The sequence below is a fragment of the Rhodnius prolixus genome, unplaced genomic scaffold (genome assembly GCF_049639745.1).
Source record: "Rhodnius prolixus isolate KJV_2025 unplaced genomic scaffold, Rpr scaffold_2, whole genome shotgun sequence".
In the NCBI taxonomy this organism is placed as follows: Eukaryota; Metazoa; Arthropoda; class Insecta; order Hemiptera; family Reduviidae; genus Rhodnius; species Rhodnius prolixus.
In genome coordinates, this window is record NW_027411592.1 from 60,485,402 (window position 1) to 60,507,599 (window position 22,198).

At 33.6% G+C, this 22,198-nt stretch overlaps 1 protein-coding gene and 1 long non-coding RNA gene across 2 annotated transcripts in view; one reads left to right on the top strand and one right to left on the bottom strand.

The window, feature by feature from the left end:
- On the top strand, positions 1 to 12,222 carry LOC141450091 (uncharacterized). Its single transcript, XR_012455920.1, has 2 exons — positions 1 to 119; positions 12,155 to 12,222. It is a non-coding gene; the product is annotated as an uncharacterized lncRNA (long non-coding RNA).
- Positions 2,854 to 22,198, bottom strand: part of LOC141450088 (RING finger and SPRY domain-containing protein 1-like) — a 26,216-nt gene continuing 6,871 nt past the window's right edge. The window contains exons 5-11 of the mRNA XM_074120145.1: positions 19,769 to 19,906; positions 19,025 to 19,140; positions 16,447 to 16,590; positions 16,122 to 16,336; positions 14,521 to 14,676; positions 12,442 to 12,546; positions 2,854 to 8,652 (exon numbers count right to left, since the gene is read on the bottom strand). Of these exons, the coding sequence (XP_073976246.1) occupies positions 8,565 to 8,652; positions 12,442 to 12,546; positions 14,521 to 14,676; positions 16,122 to 16,336; positions 16,447 to 16,590; positions 19,025 to 19,140; positions 19,769 to 19,906 (962 nt within the window). The 3' untranslated portion in view covers positions 2,854 to 8,564. The remainder of the gene's footprint in view (positions 8,653 to 12,441; positions 12,547 to 14,520; positions 14,677 to 16,121; positions 16,337 to 16,446; positions 16,591 to 19,024; positions 19,141 to 19,768; positions 19,907 to 22,198) is intronic.

Here is a 22,198-nt window from a genome sequence, read left to right on the forward strand (position 1 = left end):
CGGCGCCATTGTTAACTTTTATTAAAGTGGGCAATTCTAATTTCGCTATGTTCAATTCAAAATTATATAATAAAGTGTTTTAATATTCCAAAATATTACTATGTTCTTCATTTACGCAGGTAACATTATTTATATTGTTTAATTATCTTATGTTTAGTTGAAATATTTTAGCTGCTGGCCTTAATTTTTTTTTTTTTTATAATAAGATTACAATTAAGTAGCTAATGTACTCAAATTTAGATCTTTGGAAAGGGAATGTTAATGATTCATTGTTTTTATTAAAAATAAATGAAAAAAATTGTACAAATCTTTAAAAAAGATTAATTCAAAATTTAAATTTCGTTTTACTTAATATTCTAATTTTAATCTGGCTACTTTCAGATGAAGTATTCATTTATAATTTATCAATTAATGATATAAAATTTATTCTCTAGTTAGAGGAAAGAGGTTTTATAAAAACAATGAGAAATGATCGTTTTCTCGGAGAAAACTTGGTACCTTATACCATATATCTTATAATATATGGGTACCTTAAATATGTGGTACATTTGGAGGGTTTAAATACTTAATTCCACCTCTTTTTATTCTTTAAGGTGAATAAAAGTAATTTGTTTATAGAAAAATACTTTGACGTAACAATTCACTCATTGTTTTTCGCCAGGTTCAATTCCTCAATCTGTCAGTTTTGTAGAACTTAATTTCTTTCACGTAGAAGTCGCAAAATCATTGAACTGTTTTTTGGTAACATTAATTGCAGAAATTTTTCTGAAGCTTCATTTTTTTTATATAGCTCAGCTCTCTCTACTTATTACAATTTTTAATTAACAAGTCTTTTTAGAAAAATTGTAAGCAATCTTTTGAATTTGTCTTAAATGGAGCCTGTTAATAAATTTCCACACGTAAAGATAATTTCTTCTACAGTTTTCTCGGTTCAATCAGGAATAGTAATTTTAACACCGTAGCTGAAGTGTAAATTTAGAAATAATAACAAAAATAAGATCAAATCCTGTTTCCAAGATAATTTGAACTTATACATAATTCTGAACGATGTCCCTGGTGCTGTGATGGTGACTCACTTTGTCTCTGCTCTTACTGCTTTCATCGGGGAAGTAATGTAGAGCCGACATATTCTGGACAAATCTTCTCTACCTCTCAATCAAGTCTCTGGTTCTGGGAAGTGTCATTAAAATAAAGAGAGTGGTAAAAACATTTTTTAAAAAAAACCCTGAAAACAACAAACTTGAAACCATTCATTTGCTAAGATTCTTAATGAATGACTCTACAGATCAGTACCATGGATCACAAAAAATCAAAAACATTTTCGTTAAATGACTCAATTCCATTGTTGCTTCTCACTATGGTAATCATACTCGTAGAAGTGCCCTGTTTAAATTGATTTTATACTCACTTCGTTTCAGGTCTAAAGTACTTTAGTGGCGCTCAAAAGTATTTGCACAAGTGAATTATTTCCTGTTTCTAAATGAGTACACGAAATAGGATCCGAATACTTGGATCATTATAATCTTTAGTTCAACTTATGTACATTTAATAACAAAACGAGATAAAACATTAACATATAAATTAGTAATTCAGAAACTAAAAAAAATTGACAGTACAAAAGTATTTGCACAACAAATTTATTTTGCAAATAAGATGTCAGAATTTTAATTTTAGTGCTTAGTATGAAGTCCCTTTGGCTTCAATTACGGCCTGAAGGCTTGAGTCCCTTGTTCGTAATGGCATGTTTGCGCACCCACTGCTCCAGAATACTCCACACATTTTCAATTAGGTTTAAGTCCAGGGGATTGTGTGTTTGGGGGGGGGGAGGAGGTGTATACAGTCTTCGGGGAGCGTCGTACAAGAAGACTGTGGATGAACTTTCTGCAATATTTTCGCAAATCTCCAGATCTTTGCTACACGAAACCATCACAGAAACTCTTGGATATCGGAAACTGTCCGAGAGGTGGGTCCGTACATAAATTAAACTAAAGATTATAATGGTAAAAGTTTTGGGATCCTATTTCGTGTACACACTTTAGAAACAGGAAATAATTCCCTTGTGCAAATACTTTTTGGGTGCAACAGTAATTTGCTTATGGTTTTGTAAGAACCCGACTGGAATGCCAAATCGTTGATTTACTTGCTACTTTACACCAATCTTACTTCGCTAGATCCTGATAGGTGCATAGTCCGGTAAAATCTTCAAAATCTAAAATCTGCACTAAAACTTAACAGTTATCGAGGGTAAAAACTTGATAACAATTATAAGCTTAATAATAGTGTATTTAATAGTGCATAATAATTTACAATGCTAACACATTAACAATTAGTTCTTATTTTTTCTTTTTTTTTACATTTTGTATTTGAACAATTTATTTTTCTCACACTCTTTATTAAAGTAATTTATATATATATATATATATATATATATATATATATATAAATTTATAAATAAAATAAAGGGAATTTATCAACGTATTTAAAAAAAACACTTTTGAGTAACAAATTTTCTATCCGATCGGATAAAATTCAAATAATTTCTTGATTATGTTCAAAATAACACTCACAATTTAAAAAGAAAAATCACATATTTTTCTCTGGCTAGAGAAAAAAAATAATTAAATTTTTCAAAAAAACAAGAATATCAATTTTTTACAATTTAATTAATCCTAAATATATAACAAAATTAAAAAATAAATAATATTTATTTTTTCACTTAATTTGTTTATTTATTTTTTACTATTTTTAGAAAATAGTTAATTCATATTTAAACAAAAAACATAATGTTTATTTTTTTTTTTAATTATTAATTTCTGGAAAAAGTACGTTTCTTTTTTGAAAATAATGGACATGTTGCATTTAAAAAACTTATTAAAAAAAGCAATAATAATAAATTTTTAAAGTAATGAAAAAAATTAATTATTCCTAAACAAAAATTCATAAATGCCCAGTGAAAATAGATAAGAAATGAAAACAATTAATTCACAATCAATATTTTTCAGTCTTAGTTTGGAATATTTTTTTTTGGGGGGGGGGGGTTATTATGGTGGTTTAAAATCTGGATAAAAATAAAAGACAATAATTAATAGCTATAAAAATCTAAAAGAAATTTAGTTCAGCATACAGTTTTTTGTTTTCCGTAAGAAGTAGTTTCTTATTCTGGATCAAGAGTGACAATAATCTTCAGTTATCAATTTGTTGCAAGTACTGAATAAAATTTGGGGGTGTTTTCTCAAATAGCTAGGGTAAGTGATAGGATAGAGGATATCTTAAAAAAAAAAGTTCCAGAAGTAAAACGATTAAAAAAAGTCGAAATAAATACAGAAAGCTGTTTTTGCTTTAGAAGCGTACAAGCCTTCAAAGTACAACCACGAGACAAAGAGTGACAGGATCTGATGTTATATCTTCAATGAACTCCCAGGGATTTTATACCCTACAAATGCATGAAAAATTATGAAGTCAGCCATCAAAATAGCACGCAAAAAGTCACACTACTATGATGAGGGGAAACGAGCGGTTATTACTTGCTAGCCAATTATTTTTGACCAAGTCAATGTTAGTTGGCTAGAAGTGGTGCTGGGTAACCACAGAACAAGTTATTGCAGAACTGTTCAGAATTGTATCAAGCCACTTTAGATTCTTAGCTACTTTAGAATAGAAGATAATGAAAGAGGTAAAACAGTTTGGTTGAGCGAAATAAAAAAAAAAGAAGCAAAATGGAGCAACGTGTTATTCCAGTCCTGCAACGTAAAGAAGTATGAGTTCTTTAGTACGATAAATGCCAGCTTAAAAGAGACGCTTATCAAATGTCCAGACTATCATTCCAGAACAAGTTTGGTTTAGCCTCAAAACACTGGAAATCTACAAACTTGGAATACTAACAGTGTTCTCCAAGAAGTAGAATCAAGAAACGGGAACAAACATAATAGGGACCCCAAATCCTAATAAAATTAGAATGAGTCTACCATAACCCTCAGGTTTGGAGCCCTCAGGCTCTTCCATTCGTTTTTTAACCCATCACTTTCCCAGTATCTGTCGGAAAATGAATTCTTCCTTATTAGGGTAGAGATTTGGGAAAGGCAGATAAATCGTTTTTTTAAGAATATAAAGATTTGCTTAACTGGTAGGTCTTGCATAAAATAATTCAGCTTCTTTGTTGTCTAGTCTAATGGAAATTCCTTTCTTTTTTTTTTTGATTTGATCAAATAGTTTGAGAGAGCTACAAATTAATAAACATTTTTGACACATTATGGTTTTTTTCCTCAGTGACTAGAAAGAAACTAAGCAAGACGGTTACGCAGATAAAAGAAAATTAAGTTAATAAATATTGATAAAGAAAAAGTTCTTAAATGCAGGAAAATCATTAAATATGTAGTGTTAATTACTTTTGATAGTTTTTATTTATATTGTATACACGGAGAGCATATTTAATGCCGTTTTCATCGACCGTGATCGGACCTCAAAAAAACAAGATGAACATTCTGGAATCCACTCGATGAAACCCTAAATGGAACAGAGTATCTTAGAACAAATTTTAAATTGCTTTCAACTACGGCTTACCCAACCTTTCTGATTGGGTACTACCTTATAAAATTTTCAATACGTGACTGCCCATTTCACCTGTTATTTGGCTAGCCCAGATTCTTGGCCAACATTTGCTTCGTCTAATTCACGTCTTAATCTTCCTTGGTTTTCTTGTTGTGTCCACGAAATGAACTTATCAGAACGATCCACTAGCAACCTATCGAGAGAATTGTAAATCTCTTTCTTAATGTAGTGCATAAAAAAGAAACGACAAATGCGATAAAAATAAACGAATGAAGTAAAACTAGGTAGAAATAAACCAGAATTAAATGAAAGCAGCATGGAATGAGAACGAGGTAAGACCGATCACTAAAAAAGAGTGAACAGAATAGTAATAGAAGTAAATATTAGAAAATCTATAAATTAAATTTTCTATTTTTAGAAAGAGTTTGAAAGAATTTTAGAATGATGGACTAACTGGTTCAATTTTGAGAGGACTTTTGAGAGAACACTAATTCTGTAGCTCAGAGAAAGTTGTAAGCATTCTAAAATGCTAATTAAGCAGGTTTGCAAAGTGCTTATAAGTAAACATTGGATTAGATTCCATTGTGTTTGGGCAGAAAGCTAAGGCAACTGAAATCTAACAGCACCTTCTTCAGTCATGACTTAAAAGTCTGGTGAGGGGGTTCCGGGCATAGTATGAAGGTTTTTTTTTTTTCTGCTCTTAAGAGCCGAACTATGGTGGGGGTGGGGGGTCATTCTCAAAGGAGATGTGGCCCCATTTTCCACGGGTAAGCTTCTATCTTCTTTGATGCCATCTTGGGCATTAGATTTTAAGTGTTGCGACAATTCTCAACAAAAATTGAAGCTTATACCTTCTGATTATTTTTCTGAAATAGAGAAGAAAACTCATCAAAGAAAATTTGAAGAACATGGACGAGCTGTTTTCTCCATAAAGTTTGATTTTTTTTTGATATCTTTTGTAGTTTAAGTTTTAACACGACTTTTTGGCCCTTTTCTCGGCTATAGCTACAGTATAAAAGTTCCCACCCAGTTAGCCTGAAAGGCCCCCAGATGGGCTTTTGAGTAGCAAAGTGCTTAATCCCAAATACGATCATTGTTAATCATGATTTAAAAAAAAATTCCTGCACTAAAACTTCTTCATTAAAACTTATCAATAACTTTAAGACTGAACCAGTCCAAGAAATATTACAGTTTCACTTCATACAGGACCTCCTTCACTGAACAACCTAACTGTTTTAACCAATCTTATTGTTACTAGAAACATTTTTTTTAAAAGAATATTAAAAATGGTCAAAGAAATAATTTGAAAGCACGTTATTCTGATTTGAGAGCAAAATTCAATTGTTCCAATAACTTGGTAAAACACTTCAGACCAGCAGGGGGCTCAATTTCAGCGGCAAGAACATTTAAAAAAAGACTACTCTTCACCCATGATTGATGGGAAATATTGATTGTATAAAGATGAAATTAAATCTACTCAACTTGTGCCTCACAATTACCAGCAGAAATGAGAATCTTGTTTTCCATAGTTTTGAAAAAAAAAGGAAAATTTCTTCAAAACCATCTTTGAAATCATCTTGAAGAAGGAGAATTAATGGAGGAACAAAGAAATTTGAAAAAGCATTTTGAAGTTTTTAATTTAAAAAAAACCCTTTTATAAAATTTCAAACGAATGAGCTAAGAGTAAAGTTTTAGAAACGGAAAAACTTACTCATCGTAGACAGTGTGGGGGTTCACTACCCCTACATCAGCGTAGGGGTAGTGAACCCCCACCACTCACCCACTCTAGCCAGAGAGAAGGGAGGCTCGGCGAAGGTATATAAGAACAAGAGGAAAGTCAAAAGAGATTCATCATCATATTCAGATTCAATTAGAAATTCAATTCAGAGATATTCAGTGAGATATAATATATTCAATTCGGAGACTCGAAGATTCTGTAATTCTGTTCAAAGTATTAGACTTCAATTGTACACATCGTTTAGCCACGTCAGTCAGTCTGTTCTGTTCTTGTAGTGTATAGTATAGAGTCCTTGCCAGTCAGTCATATAAATACATAAAGTCTTATACCGATACTAAAAGTGTTATTTATCCATCAACATCCACAACCAACATCTCTCTCTCACATCTGAACCCATGACAACAGAATAAGCTATAGAACAATTCGAATCGTCAAAAACAAAAAAATAATCATTGGAACAAAACTTGGATGTTAAGTGAGGAGTCCATTGTACATAAAAGTTTAAATCAAGTTCAAAATAATTACAACCAGGCTTAAATAATCATATTTTAAAATGAATTTAATACAATAAAACATTTTTTTTTATACAATATTTTTTCCCTTATTTGTTTTATTAAATGATACAAATTTTTTCTTTTGCATTTTTTTTAAAGTTAGATATCAGGTACATTTTAAATAAAAAATATACTACAATTATTTCTTACCTGATAATTGATAAATACCTAGATTACATATATATTTTTTTATTTTATATAATTTTCTTTTTACAAATATATTCATAGTTTTCTTTTATATAATACGCGATAAAATCTTCCTCATTCGATTTTTTTCCCCTTTCTTATTTAAACTATATATAAGGCCATGGTACTTATGTACTAGAAATACGCTAATTTTTTTTATAACTATTTACAAAAAAAAAAAACAAAAAAAATGAATTAAGCAGCTACGATTACATGATAATTTACAATTTTATCAAACTTATTCATAAAAATTCAATTTTATATTTATAAGTATCTACAAAAAAGAAATAAAACAAGATGTTTTTAACTTAGTTTGATAAAAGTTGAGTTAAAATAGAGGGTCATTCAAATATGAATTGAAAATATGTCATTGATTTGTCGGAAGTTGTATTGATAGATTTCAGTTTTTTTCATCCATCTTCAAAAGTTTATTCTACACTTGCTGAGTTGTGCTCAGTCTAGTTATCACTTATTGGACAACAATCACATGGTAGCTGATCTTGTAGAAAGGTGTCCGTCCGATCAAAGAACGGTCAATGAATACAAAACACTAAGGGGTACTATATCCAATTGATATGGCATATCCGCAACAAGAAAAAGACGCAGGCACCTTACTCGCCCTAAGAAACTCCATACAAATAATCGTAATAAAATTCCCCCCCCCCAAAAAAAAAGCGAGTCTATTATACAACAAATCAGCTTTAATAAAAAAAGCGTCAAATTTTTCCTTGAAATTCACTAATCTGTTTGCCGCTGTACCCAGCTTGCGGTTCTGACGAAAATCTGCCCCCAGATTGTTGTTTCACAAAAGCGGAATTTTTAAAACATGTTAAAGCTACAGTAGGACAAACAATTGTGTTTTTACTGGCTGTCTTAAGGATGGATTACCTTTTTTTTTTTTTTTCACAATTAGAGGATCCAGAAACTTCTCCTCGGGCGGCAAAAATATATTTCTTGTACAAGGAATAACTGTGTATACAGACAGTACAAGTTATTATTTATCTTTTTACATAATTTGTTACAATGAGTCCGTTAAATATTTGAATGACCCCTGTGTATTGTGATTATTCTGTATACATGTGTGTTTGTGTCTTCATCGATGCATCGATGCAATGTTATTTAAGTACAAGATACACTCATTTGTTTGTTTAAAAAATACAAGTACAATATTTAAAAAAAAAAAACTCAAAATGCGGTTATATATAAAATGATGGATTCTTTTTTCATGTGTTTCCATAATTTTCAAAGATTATAAAGATTTATTTATTTTTTATTGTCGTATTTAATTTTAATTAATAAAGAATAATAAAGGGGTTCAAAAGAACTGATTGTAAGCAATTATTTTTTAGCTTTTTCTTTATAAATTTTTTATTATTACTGATATTATAATAATAAATCATGGAAATGTTGACCACCATCATTATTATTAATAATAATATTACCACATTATATCTATACATAAAAACCAATATAATGATAATTTTTACAAATATCATTACATTATTATAATTATATTGGCGCTGATGATGATGATGTTGTCAAGGTGGTTCTTCCAGGAAATGTTCTATTGTACCACGACACATTGGACATTCAATCAATTGTAAAGTACAATTTTTACAAAAACCACTGGAAAAAAAGAAAATAATAAAATTTAAAAACTTAAAAGTTTTTTTTAAACACTAAATTTAACTAGTTTTTTCTTTAAAAGTACAAAACTTTCCATTAAAACTTGGTTTTAAGTTTGTAAGAAAATCGAAGGTACGAGAAAAAAAATCAATTTTAATCGAAAAGTGGTACTTTTCCGGTTGTCCGATTTAGAGATGGAAATCCTAATGATGCGTTTCTTTATAATTCTAATTTTATGCGATTTTTTTATTCCGGATTTACGGTAGGTATTTCCGGTGATTTTTTTTGGGGGGGGGGGGTTTAATTATTAATTTACAATCTGTGCAATGAGTTGGTAATGATGTAAATGGTGCGTGATGAGCAGAAGGAAAGAGACTACCCAGCTGTAGCACGCTGTACCGGATATCAGAGATAGTTTTTCAGACCTGAAGGAAGTCCTGGGGGTTGCTGGAGATTCAGTCGACATGGTGGATTGTTAGGAATGACCATGGAAACGAGAGACTCTGAACAAATCTTTTAGAGTAACTAGAAAAAGCAGTATAGAACGTTACCTTAAGAATAGGATGTTGAGGTCGTTATGAAGAGTGTTTTTTTTTTTTTGTAAAGTATGAAGGAGCATCAACTAAGTATCTAAGTCCTTTTTTGATTGAAATGTTGTACAGTCCAGATATTCATAGGTCTGGCTGAACCCTGCTAAGTCCATAAGACAACTTAGGTTTGAGAATAGTATTATTTATCAAGCGTTTCGAGTTCTATGGGCACAATTTTGGGAGTATCGTCCAAATAGTCTGTATAGAAGTTTCGCACGTTTTGTCATTGCTTATCTATTTTAAGTCTTGTGTATGGGTGAGTCTTTCGTCTGCTAAGGAGCCCAAGAAAGTGTACCAGGTCTGTACTTTGCCAAAAATTTAAAACTCTAAATTCTGCACGATACTTCCCTTTTTATAACTAGGTGTAAGAAGTAGTATATAAAGGAACCTGTGACCATCTTTACCGAGCTTAGGGTCCTCCAAAACCCCAAATTCTCCCGATACTCCTTAGGGCGGGCCTTAGATTAAAGAAAAACAAAAAAAAAAATACCATCATTTCTTCATTTCATTTTTAACGTTAGGGTCACAAATACATTGCAACTCCCGGCGGATTTGAGGCCATTGCGGATGGTAGGAAAGTTCTTCATCTAGAAAACACAGGCAAATTTTCCTAGTTTGATTCCAAAATGATGCTGGTTTTCCATTTTCTTCGATCAGTTCCCAAGTTAAACATTTCTCAAATTTGATTTCCTCTGGTAAAAATGGTGTAAACATGGTCTTCTTAATATAATCCCATAATTTGGTGACATCATTATCGTATTCCTCGTCATCATCGTATTTACACAATTGTATAGCTATCCACAATAATTGTGGAAAGATATTGGTACGATCTTGGTACAGATGTTTAGTGGCCACCGATGGAAACTGGCGACAATAGATTGCACTATTTTTCTCGCTAATCTCCACGCCAAGTATGTCCAACGATAGTGGTGATTCGATCATGCCAATCGAATAGTATTCACAGCAACATTGTGGCAATGTGGAAGCCAGTGTGGCCACAGTAATCGGCTTGCTATCGCTAATATTATCCTCACAATTAGCTATTGAATATGTATCTAATAAAAAGTCAATCAACGATCTGATTGAGCTATCAAGATCAACAGAGTGAATGTTCTCACCAATTAATAAATAGATTAAACACAATAATTGTGCATCTTCCATAATTTGATCCATCGGCCGATAATAGATTTTATTCTCTTCAGATAGCATTATTGTGTTTTGTTCACCAATTTCATCAAATTGCATCTTCATTGTGATTAGCTTTAAAATTGTATAGAAAGCTTTACGTTTACTTGGTGGAGCTTTAACATTGAATAGATGGATCTCATTCTGAAATGGTGGCTTCATTAACGCTATAATTTCATTGTACAAATTAATATTATAAAATTCTGAGATATTTTCTAAATTGTGCATCATTATCATCAAATTGTCATAATGGCCATCATCCAATTTCATCCATTTTTCGTTCAATTTACCATTTTCGTCGAACAGTACGGAATAATTTAGGTCCAACATTTATTTTTTTTATGTATTTATTAAATAAAAGAAATAACAATCAAACTTGCAGCTAATTTACTTAGAAATAATATCTAGCCGTTTCTTTATCTTCCATTAAATGTAACCAAGGAAACACATTTCTTCTATTAACAAAAAAATAAATATACAGGGTGATACATTTTTTATTTATTTTTTAAATTCATTTTGTAATTTTCAATCTGTATACATTGTATATAATCAGTAAATATGGAGAGTATGATGAACTGGTGCAGGAGGAGAGAAACTATTCAGCGGTAGCACTCTCTATATGAGAGAGGAGAGATAGGAGAATAATGATTTAGGCCTTCAGACTAAAAGGAAGTCGCGGGGCCACTGGCGATTCAGTCTATTTAGAGGAGTATTAGGGATGTCAGAGGAAGCGAGAGACAGTACAAGAGGATTAGAGCTAGTCGAGAGAGTAGTATGTAATTTTTGGTATTTAGTCTTAGCGAGTTGGTCTATGAAGGGAATGTTGAGGTCGGTGTGAAGAGTGAGGTTAGTCACCGTAGGAAGGAGCGACAGCTATCTGTCGGAGCAGTTTTGACTGAAATGTTTGTACTGTCCGTATGTTTGTAGGTTTGGCTGAACCCCACAGCTCTAGTCCGTAATATAACTAATTGTAATATAATTAATTAGTAATAGAATTGTTAACACACTGTAAATATATTCCACAGCCCTGAAGATGACCTAGTCCCCAGGTCAAAAAGCTCCGGCATAATAAAGTTTATAATGACTGAAAATGGTATTAACTTTTTCATCCTATTGAAACTATGATTCAGTCACCAAAAATAATGAACAGTAACTATTTACTAAGTTAATAACGCCATATTGGAAAAACTAGTTTCAAGTATATTTGGAAAACTCTCTAATTCCAAAAGCAAAAGGGTAGTCTACGATCTTATAGGTAGAACAAGGAGATTTAGACTTTAGGATATAAGAGCCCCACATTAATAACGTCCAAAAAAAAAAAAATATATATATATATATATTTGCTTCTAAAATAATTCACCCACAAATTCAGGGGTTCCCAACCTGGGAGTGCGAGACGATATTCCATGGGGTGCAACAAAAATCCGGGTAAAATTATGAGATATTATTAATTATTCAAATATTTTTCATTATTATATTATTATCTTGCACATATTTCAAGGAAATTTTACTATTTTTTGTAAAGTATACTTTCTTTGTTATGTAGTTACTCCGCGTTTGATTTTTTTGTTATATTTATCCTTGAGCAAAATATAAAATTTCAGGCGATGTAAGCTTCGCGTGAAATTTCTTTAGGGATACCAGGGGTGAAAAATTGAGAACCCCTGCACTAATTGAATAAACAAGTCTAGTAACTTAATATTATAATTTTTTATTTTTATTTTTAGGAAGATGCCAACATTTTTTGTGTGACAAACTTGCCAACAAAACCGCCAAGAAAAGAACAAGGAACTGGTAAGTAACTACATCCAAAAATTTAATAAGAAAATTGAAAAAATTCCCCAGGGATTTCTTTACTTCCTTTTATTCAGTAAGGATAAAAACTTTAACCATAGCCTAAATTATGTTAACTACCTGAATGGTTCTTTAGTTGCAACATCGGTTACCATTTATCAATCTCTGACATAACAAAAATTCACATTTCTTAGAAGTAAAACTGATCAAAAAAACTTACTTGTGCCCGCAAGGTTGTAAAGTAGTAACTGCTTTAGAATCAAAACAGATAGTACAAGAATCTTCTCTAATGCTCATGTTTCGAAGGGCTTCCAACTGAAGATGTCTGAAAATATGAAAATATATAAGTAAACATAAATCCAGGAATATAAAGGGCGATCCATTTAAAACGCACCAATTGCTAATAACTTTTTAGGAAAGCGGAATTTCGAAAAAACCCACGAAGTAAACTATCTTTTTTTTTTTTGGTCTAGTTTTCCAATTTTTCACCCCCGATGCTGTATCTTTATTTTTGGTGGAGTTACGGCCAAAAACCCAATTGAGGTTTCATAAGGACCACTGGTTCTGACAATGATTGCAAAATCTACATAAAAAAATTGTGAAAAATAACTTTGACCCCGTTTCGATACCCCTAATATTTGTCGAGATATTTAAGATCAAAGTTACTATTTTATCTATTCGTGATCAGTTTTCAATATTAATTTCCCACCAGAAATACACCAGTTTTGGGGAGGACCTCTGACTACAAAAATGTTATTTGTGACGCAAAGTACAAAAATAATAATAATTAAAGATTTTTAAGAATGTAGTGCAATGTAATGGTTATGAGTGAGTCAGAATAAATTTGTTTTATCATCAAATAAAAGCAACCAACACATCATTTTAGTGTACCCTGTATGCAAGACTTTATGACCTATGATGACCTAAGAATATCTTGCCAGGGTGTTGGTCTAATGATCAAGAGCGTGACTTTGTAAGTGAGAGATCACCAGTTCGAATTCCGCGTATGCAGTTATTCATAATATTTAATTCATCATAATACTTTTTTTAATAAAATGAGAGATTCGAATTGGGGATCTCCCACTTACAAAACCACGCTCTTGACCACTAAACCAACACCCGCCCCTCCATGGCAAGATATTCTTAGGTCATCATAGGTCATAAAGTCTTGCATACGGGGTACATTAAAATGATGTGTTGGTTGCTTTCATTTGATGATAAAACAAATTTATTCTGACTCACTCATAACCATTACATTGCACTGCATTTTTAAAATCTTCAATTATTATTATTTTTGTTCTTTGCGTCGCAAATAACGTTTTTTGCCGTCAGAGGATCTCCCAAAACGTGTATTTCTGGTGAAAAATTTATATTGAAAACCGTCCACGAATAGATAGATAAAATTGTAACTTTGATCTTAAATATCTCGACAAATATTAGGGATATCGAAACGGGGTTAATGTCATTTTTCACAGTTTTTTATGCAGTTTTTATAATCATTGTCAAAACCAGTGGTCCTTATATAACCCCAATTGGGTTTTTGGCCGTAACTCCGCAAAAAATGAAGTTACAGCATCGAGGGTAAAAAATTTAAAAACTACACCAAAAAAAAAACATATAATTTACTTCGTGGGTTTTTTCGAAATTCCGCTTTCCTAAAAAGTTATTAGCGATTGGTGCGTTTTAAATGGATCACCCTGTGTATAATGAAAAATATAAGACTTTCAAATTAACTCTTTCTTTCTTTATTAATTCTCTTCATTAATTACATTTTCCTGAAATAACTGAAAATTACGAAGGACTAAAATATGAAGGATTTGTTTAGAATAGGGACTACAGCGCAAGAAGCCATAATTTGAATTCTTTAAACTGTTAGAAACATATTTCAAAATTTAGTTGTACATAAGATATATTGTACATGTGTTATATAATTTTACCAAGATAAGAGTAGAAGTTCTTATTGGTCTGAATTTGCTAGAATGGACGTATTAATAAGCTTGAATATTTTATTAGGAGGAGTATCATTTTCGTTGTAGGAAATATTTTTGTGTTGATTTGTCAAGGGCGATCATATAGTAGTCTGGCAATCGATGCGCCGGTACAAAAATTCTGTGATTTCAATTTTTTAAGTCATGCTGACTACACACTTCACAGATAATACACAAATACAGCCTCCAAAGACTAGTATTTCCAGTTTTGATATATAAATTTTTACAAGATCACTGTTCTTTCTCTGGCCAAGTACAGTAAAAAAAAAACAACCTTAACTTAAGAAAACCAGATCAATCTATATACTTACCTAGGGAGTACCACCCTGTCACGTTCCGGTAAAGTGGCGTGATCATTAAAACACTTAAACTCAACATCATTTGGTGGGAACGAGAATGGACGGCTACCAAAGTTAAACCTACACTGCTGGAATGACATGAAGCTGGCTCCAGCAAAATATTCACTCCTAGAAACAAAAAAAAACATTCGCTGTAACATTTTATAGAATAGAACAGATTTCATAAAATTATAAAAATATTATTCTAGAAGGGGGTTAATAGTGTTTTTTTTTTTGAAAAATTTGATCTGCCCTTTGATTTAGAAAGGTAGCACCTTCTGCTTTAGAGGAAAGCGTCGGACATTTAGGATACATGGATCATTTGGCTGGCCTGAGAGATCCCTTAAGTGCCCTTAAAAATTCTGAACTCTTTTGCATAAGCGTAGCAAGATGCCTTTACCAGTGGAACCCATCAATGAAGGAACCTACAATAAGTGACCGGTCTTATTTCTTATTTACTTTAAACCAATGCCTCGACCAAAAAGATGCTCGTATGCTATGACGTCGCTGTCTATGCTTCGTCCTGGAGGTTGGACACGATAGTCAACAGGCTTACTAGGGCCATATCATGTATGGACAGATTTTTTACCGAGTGGAAAATAAAAAAATTAACCCCTTAAAAACAGAGGCTATCCTTTTCACTAAGCGCAGGGCCGATCTTGTATCGACATTTCCCACTTCGGGGGACGGATTGTGTGCCGTGGGTTGCCACTATCAAGTATCTTGGAGTAATACTGGATCGTGGGCTGACTTTCCCCCCCCCCCCCACATAAAGGACAGAATAAATAATGGCAAGGCAGCCATTCGGGTACTATTCCCGCTGTTCTGCAAGGACTCTAAACTATCTCCAGAGAATAAACTGCTCCTGTACAATGTAGTGGTTAGGCCCAAGTTAATTTATGCTTGTCCCTCCTGGAGTCTAACATGTCGATCCAATATCGCCTCTCTGCAGATCATCCAAAACAAATTCCTCAGACTGGTGACAACTTCCCCCAGTTGCACCCGTATTATAGACTTTACACTCTAACACCAACACGGACTATGTAGGAACACTATATCAAGCGCCTCGCTACTGGTTTCTTCAGTAAGTGTGAATCACAACCACCTTTGCAGACTAATAGGGGACTATAGTTTGGACACGGTGCACAGGCTCAGAAGAGTTAAGGACTCCCTGAAGTAAAACCTTCCTTAGAGGCTGAGGGTTTTTCATTGTTTTTCCCCTCATTATTTACTTTTTTACTATAGTGACAATTTATGTAATTAGCTGGAGGTTATAGCATTTACACTGAAACTCCTTAAGCACATATGTGCATTCCTTCAATTGTTCAATTTAGTTTATTCTATTCTACAATAAGTTTTTATTCGCATTTATTAAGAAATATTGATAAATATTGATGGACCATGTTCTTATTTTAGGATAGTTAAAAGATCAAATAGCCAAAATAAATCTTATTTCATTACTAGAATATTTTTTTAAGAATCTAAGGCCGGAATCCAAAGAACATTGGTTATATTCTCTAACATACGGTTATGTTAATCGAAAAAAAAAGTAATAATAAATTAAAAATACTAACGAAGTTGTTTTGAAAACTAGTGCTGTACTAGCAACCAGACGACCATTCAAATAAAACGTAACCTTAGCGTTATCAATTTGTAATAAAGTTCCAAAAGTATCTCCAGCCACCCAACGACCTGATGGTACTGCAGTACTTTTAGCATTATGCCACACTAGTTCACGGCAGCCATCATAAGCTACAGAATATTCATCATCGCCAATGCCGTAGCCTTCCTGTAAATGTAGACATGAACCATAATTAATTAAAAAAAGAAGTATCAGCAGTCAATTATTTTTATTTTATTTTTTTTAAGAAAGAAATAAACTTTTTCTCATCCACTTACATGATTTAGAAATTTACTATGTTTTGTTGCCCAACCGATCTGCATTACACCAGGACTGAGTAACGTTGCTTCGTAATACCAAGATCCTTCTAGTACAGGATGTGTGCATCGTACACTTTCAAAAGAGTATGCATCACATCGAGCCTAAAAAAAATATATATTGAATGCAATTATTATTTCGTTAATAATGTTTTCGAAACAATGACCAACTCTGCAAAAGATGAATAATTTATTATAAATAATACGTAATATATACGAGGTGTGTTCAAAAAGTAACGGGAATTTTCGTTTTTTGAAAAAAATATTTATTTATTCATCTACATTAATATTGTCGCCTTCAAAGTAGTCCCCTTCGCATACAATACACTTGTGCCAGCGCTTTTTCCAATCCTCGAAACACTTCTGAAACTCGATCTTTGTGATAGCTTTCAGCTCTTTCAGCGATTCGCTTTTAATGTCATCTATGCTTGTAAAACGACGGCCTTTTAATGTTCTCTTTATGTTTGGAAATAGAAAAAAGTCACATGGAGCCATGTCTGGCGAATATGGAGGCTGGGGCATCGTTAGTTTTGTTTTTGGCCAACAATTCACGAACAAGCAATGAAGTGTGAGCAGGTGCATTATCGTGGTGCAAAATCCATGAATTGTTTTGCCACAAATCCAGGCGTTTTTTTCGGATTGCTTCACGCAAACGGCGTTGAACTTGTAGGTAGTACTCCTTATTGATTGTTTGACCTTGTGGCAAGAATTCATGATGCACTATGCCATTAAAATCGAAGAACACAGTGAGCATAACCTTCACATTCGACCGCACTTGTCGAGCCTTTTTCGGTCTTGGCGATCCAGAATGCCTCCACTGGGACGATTGAGCCTTAGTTTCGACATCATATCCGTAAACCCATGTTTCGTCACCTGTTATAACACGTTTCAGTAGATCCGCATCGTTGTCGACTTCATTGAGTGACTCTTGAGCAACTTCCATTCTCCGCTGTTTTTGTTCGAAATTCAACAATTTTGGAACAAATTTTGCTGCCACACGTTTCATACCCAAAACATCCGAAAAAATTTCATGGCATGAGCCAATTGATATGGCAACATCATCAGCGACTTCTCTGATTGTGATTCGGCGATCGTTCATAACCATTTCTTTCACTTTTTTCACGTTTTCATCGGTTGTTGATGTGCTTGGACGTCCAGGTCGTTCGTCATCTTCAACGTTTTCGCGGCCATCTTGGAAACGCTTATACCACTCGTAAATCCTTGTTTTACTCATAGCAGACTCACCATATGCCTTTATTAACATTTCACACACTTTATTTCATTTTTTACGCAAAATTTAATACAAATTCTTTGATCCATTTTTTTTAACAAACAAAAATCGCCAAGCTCGAAAAACACGTCTAACCTTAACGGCTGCCACTTAAGAAGTAAACAATGAATATTACTGAAAATTTTATCGTACTTCAGGGGCATGTGTACCAACATAATAAAAAAAATAATTTTACAATCAGACTCTCCAAACCCGCGAAATTTAAAAATTCCCGTTACTTTTTGAACACACCTCGTACATAAAATTTAAAAGAATTCTTTGAATGATCAATTCTAGAAAAAAAAATCTAGATAATAAGAAGTGATTTTGATTAACAATTTTTGCCGGGTTTCAAACGAAACATTAAGTTTGAATTTGCCAGCGTATTTTGTTTTGTTTTTGAGATAGTTTTCACTCTCGATCATAGATTTAATTCCTCCTGCCAATGTTGTCCGTTATCTTCGGCTGTATTTAGACAAAAGACTGGACTTGGAACCCGCACACACGACTTACACGAACTGAAGTTAACAGGCGTTACCTGTGTGTGCTATTCATAGGGCACGGAAAGTTCAGAAAGCACCTGCACAAGGTGGGGGCTTATTAGCTCGGAACCGTTGTACAGATTGTGCCAAGAAGAGGAAGAAACGGCCTCTCACCTGTAATTCGATTGCTTTGTAATGGAGAGACTGCGCTACAGATATATTTGGTACCTTGAGACCAAAAGGAGATTATAGCGCAGAAGGAACTGGTAGGGAAAGCTCTCAACCTTCTTAGAAGGGGAGGTTTCATCTACTAGACTTAATAAGGGGAAGGCACAATAAGCCTCTTATGGCTGCGGTGCTGTAGGGCTTGGATCCCCGACCCGCTTTTCAAAATCTAAAATCTAACAGGCCTTATCGACTACTTAAAAACTGACTAGACCAACGTTCTAAACTTTCACTTAATAACATTAAGATTTACAATTCTATACCAAAAACCCGCCTGGACGTACAGGTATTGAACTGTGAGGTTCAACGAAACGCTCCAATCTTCATAGAATTCAATCGCTTCAGTCTAAAATTCTCCGCCGCACTATCGTTAAACGGCTCCATTTTACGTTTCAAATCTAACCATCCACACAGACCTGGGAAATTCCGTTTGTAGGTACAGGTTTGCACGAACTCGCTATAAAAGTTTTCATCAGAACTTGCGCTCTCATTCCAAAAAAACGTAAAACTAATTTTTAAAAGCAGAGAAAAAAAGTATAAAATAAATAAATAAATAATTTACCTCTAGACCATCAGGTGAAATTTTAAGATATTCACTGACGTCTTTGGTGTTCAGCATAGCATTAATACCTTTCATGTCGACCGTCTCATAAGAAAATTTTCTTCCCTCAATCAAAACTACAGGAAAAGAAAATTAAAAGTTAAAATCAGGTACAGCAACACATATTTTCAGATCATAAGGGCAATGGAAGTATACGAAGTTTGCAGGGTTATGTCTTAAGAGGAGTTGACATCTGTTAGTCTTTAAGACCGCAAAGGTTTGAATAGCAAAAAAAAAAAAAAAACTCTGGAATAGTTGCTCACAAGTCTTTCAATGAAAATCTCTGGATCCATCTCGTAGATCCCCGGCTTCCTCTAGCCATCTATAAATCTATACTATTGATGGTCCATAATAAATGTTCTTCCATTCAAGCCTTCCTGGACATCACAGACTTTTTTTTCTTCATTCATAGTAAAACCGGGATGATTATTCAACAAAAATTTTGAACGCAAAGTGAACACATCCTCGGTGAACCCCCACAGGAAAACGGCGTTAATGTGGAAAATCGAACGGTCGCCAAGTAGATGGGCTGCAAAGGATCATCTGCGAATACCACGCAAGGAACCGCATTGACGTAGGAAAAGAAAATTCAAAACCAAAATTCCTGATAATATTCTCACTGTCAGTCCCTTATCTTATATCATTAAACTTAAGATACATTCTTTAACAGTATCAAATCCAAAATATTAAAATAAAAGTACTAACACAAATTATCCAAACACCATTGAGCACAAAATCCGACTTGTGCTTCAATCAAGTCATTAGAATTAAGTCTAGTTTCCAATCTCACTAAAGGATCACCAGCTAACTTCAGTTCTCGTTTTATTGTAATTTTATTTTCACCTGGAAAAAGAAGAAAATTCATTAAGTGAGTAAGTGCATTACTTCGATTCGGTTGCATATGTGTAAAAAAATGCATTCTATTAAGTAAGAAAATTATTTAAAGATGTATCTAATAATAGTGCATTTCTATTTCGACAGTTTTATTGATTCCATATGCATCAATATAAAACTTAAGCCCAACTTAAGACTTAAGTCTAAAACTTGTACTGGAAAAATCATTATTTCTCAGATTAGGAGGCGTGCCTCAATTTATTGGATTTTTACCAAAATGATTAGTTATTCACGCCATTATCTTAAGTTCAATTACAATTCTTTAACTCATCCTTAATTAAAATATTTCACTATTTACGATAAATCAGATCAACACATTAAATTATTAATTCATTATCAAGTAAAAAACAAAAAATACTTTTTTAATCCTTTTAAATCAATATTCAATCTTTCAACTTTCAAGGCGTTTCTAAGTCGCCTAAATCCGCAATTAAAATATTAGAACGATCAACTGAATTAATTTGGATTTGATATTCACATTTCTCCTGGCCTACAATACGGCGGAATATAACATCTAGCAAAAAATGGCAAGTTCTAAAATGTTAAAAGAAAAGAAAAAGAAAAGGAAATCGTTTACAGAACGTAAATTTCTAAGAGGAAATGAATCCTTTAGCTATTTTCCTTCTTAAATTCACTGGGAGCCAGACAGAGGTTACTTAAGATGGATACTATTTCATATGGGATGAAACCGAGGGACATTTACCGAAAATTCTCTTAGCTGACAGTATCCCAGGCAATGAATGAACTTTAGACTAAGACATGTGCCGAGGAGAACCTAAGAAGAGGTTTTTAAGGATAATGAGATCCCACCAACAGCTAAGCAAGCGGCACCAGCACCTTGAAGAAATGGACTCCCCTCACATCCTGTTTGAGCGCGTTGCCTTTCGCTAGAATGATGTAAGAGACATTTGGTTCTCTGCAGCCAGTGGAAGATCGTATCGCAGAATAGTGGGGAAGATTCAGAACCTTGTTAGAAAAGGGGAACCATCACCTAGGTAAAATAGGTCTTCTAGTAGCAATGCCGTGGGGACTCTCGTCCCAATCTAAGATAATAATAATTATCCACTAATAATAAGAAATTTTAGGAGCAGATTTGGGCTTTGCATCCATTCCTTTGAAAAATATTCTCAAAAAAAATCTTAGTAAAAAACATGTCTAAAGACAGTTCAGAATCGCAAGATTGAAACTGAAAAATTAAAATTTATTTAATAAAATAAAACGTTTAATCAATAAAAAAAATATATAATTTTAAATAATAATAATGTATAAAATAGATTGTAATGTAATTTCATTTATTTATTTCTATTTTTTTGAACAATTTTTGCTTGTTTAAAAAAAATTAAAATTCGGAATATACTACATGTTATAATCTGCTACAAGGCTCACGTGGAATTATCACCTAAACATGATTTCCCATAAGGCTAAAGTTTCCTTAGGATACTGTAAAAGGCTGTGTGGGAAAAGTTGGGGACTAAGCCCTAAGATGACACTCTGGATTTACAAGAGTGTAGTAAGACCCATGGTGTCACATGGAGCGGTGGCTTGGTGGGCAAAAACCTTGCAGGTGGGTGGAGTCCGGGCGCTCAGTGGTATTCAAAGGCTAGCTTGCCTGAGTGTCACTGGTGCCATGAGGGCTTCCCCTACTGCGGCCTTGGAGGTTTTGTTAAATCTGCCCCCACTGCACATATACATTCAGGGCGTTACAAGGGCCGTTGTCGTTAGGCTTATGGAAGGACAAGCTCCTATTACCGTCAGGCATGGAAGAGCATATCAAGAGTTATACGAGGAGCTGGAGGCCGATCCTATTTTGGGCCTGCCTTCGGATTTTTATGACTCCCAAATATAACTTCGACAAGCCGTTCAAAGTCTGTATTGGAGACCGGGAGGCTTGGAGACGTGGACCCCCCAGTGGTGGGAGATTCAATGTGGTACACTGATGGCTCCAAGATGGAGGAGGGTGTGGGAGCGGGAGTGTACGGGGTGAAGCCGAAATGTAGCTTTTCGGTTAGCCTAGGGAAACTAGCTACAGTTTTTCAGGCTGAGCTAGCTGCAATTAGGTTCTGTGCTACCGAGATTGAAGGGCGAGGAATTATTAATTCTAAGGTCGTACTTTTCTCGGATAGTCAGGCTGCTCTACGGGCAATTAGTTCCTATCAGGTTAACTCAAAACTGGTTTGGGACTGTCTGGGTGCCCTGAAGGAAATTAGTGACCAAAATAAGGTCTTTCTGGTCTGGGTACCT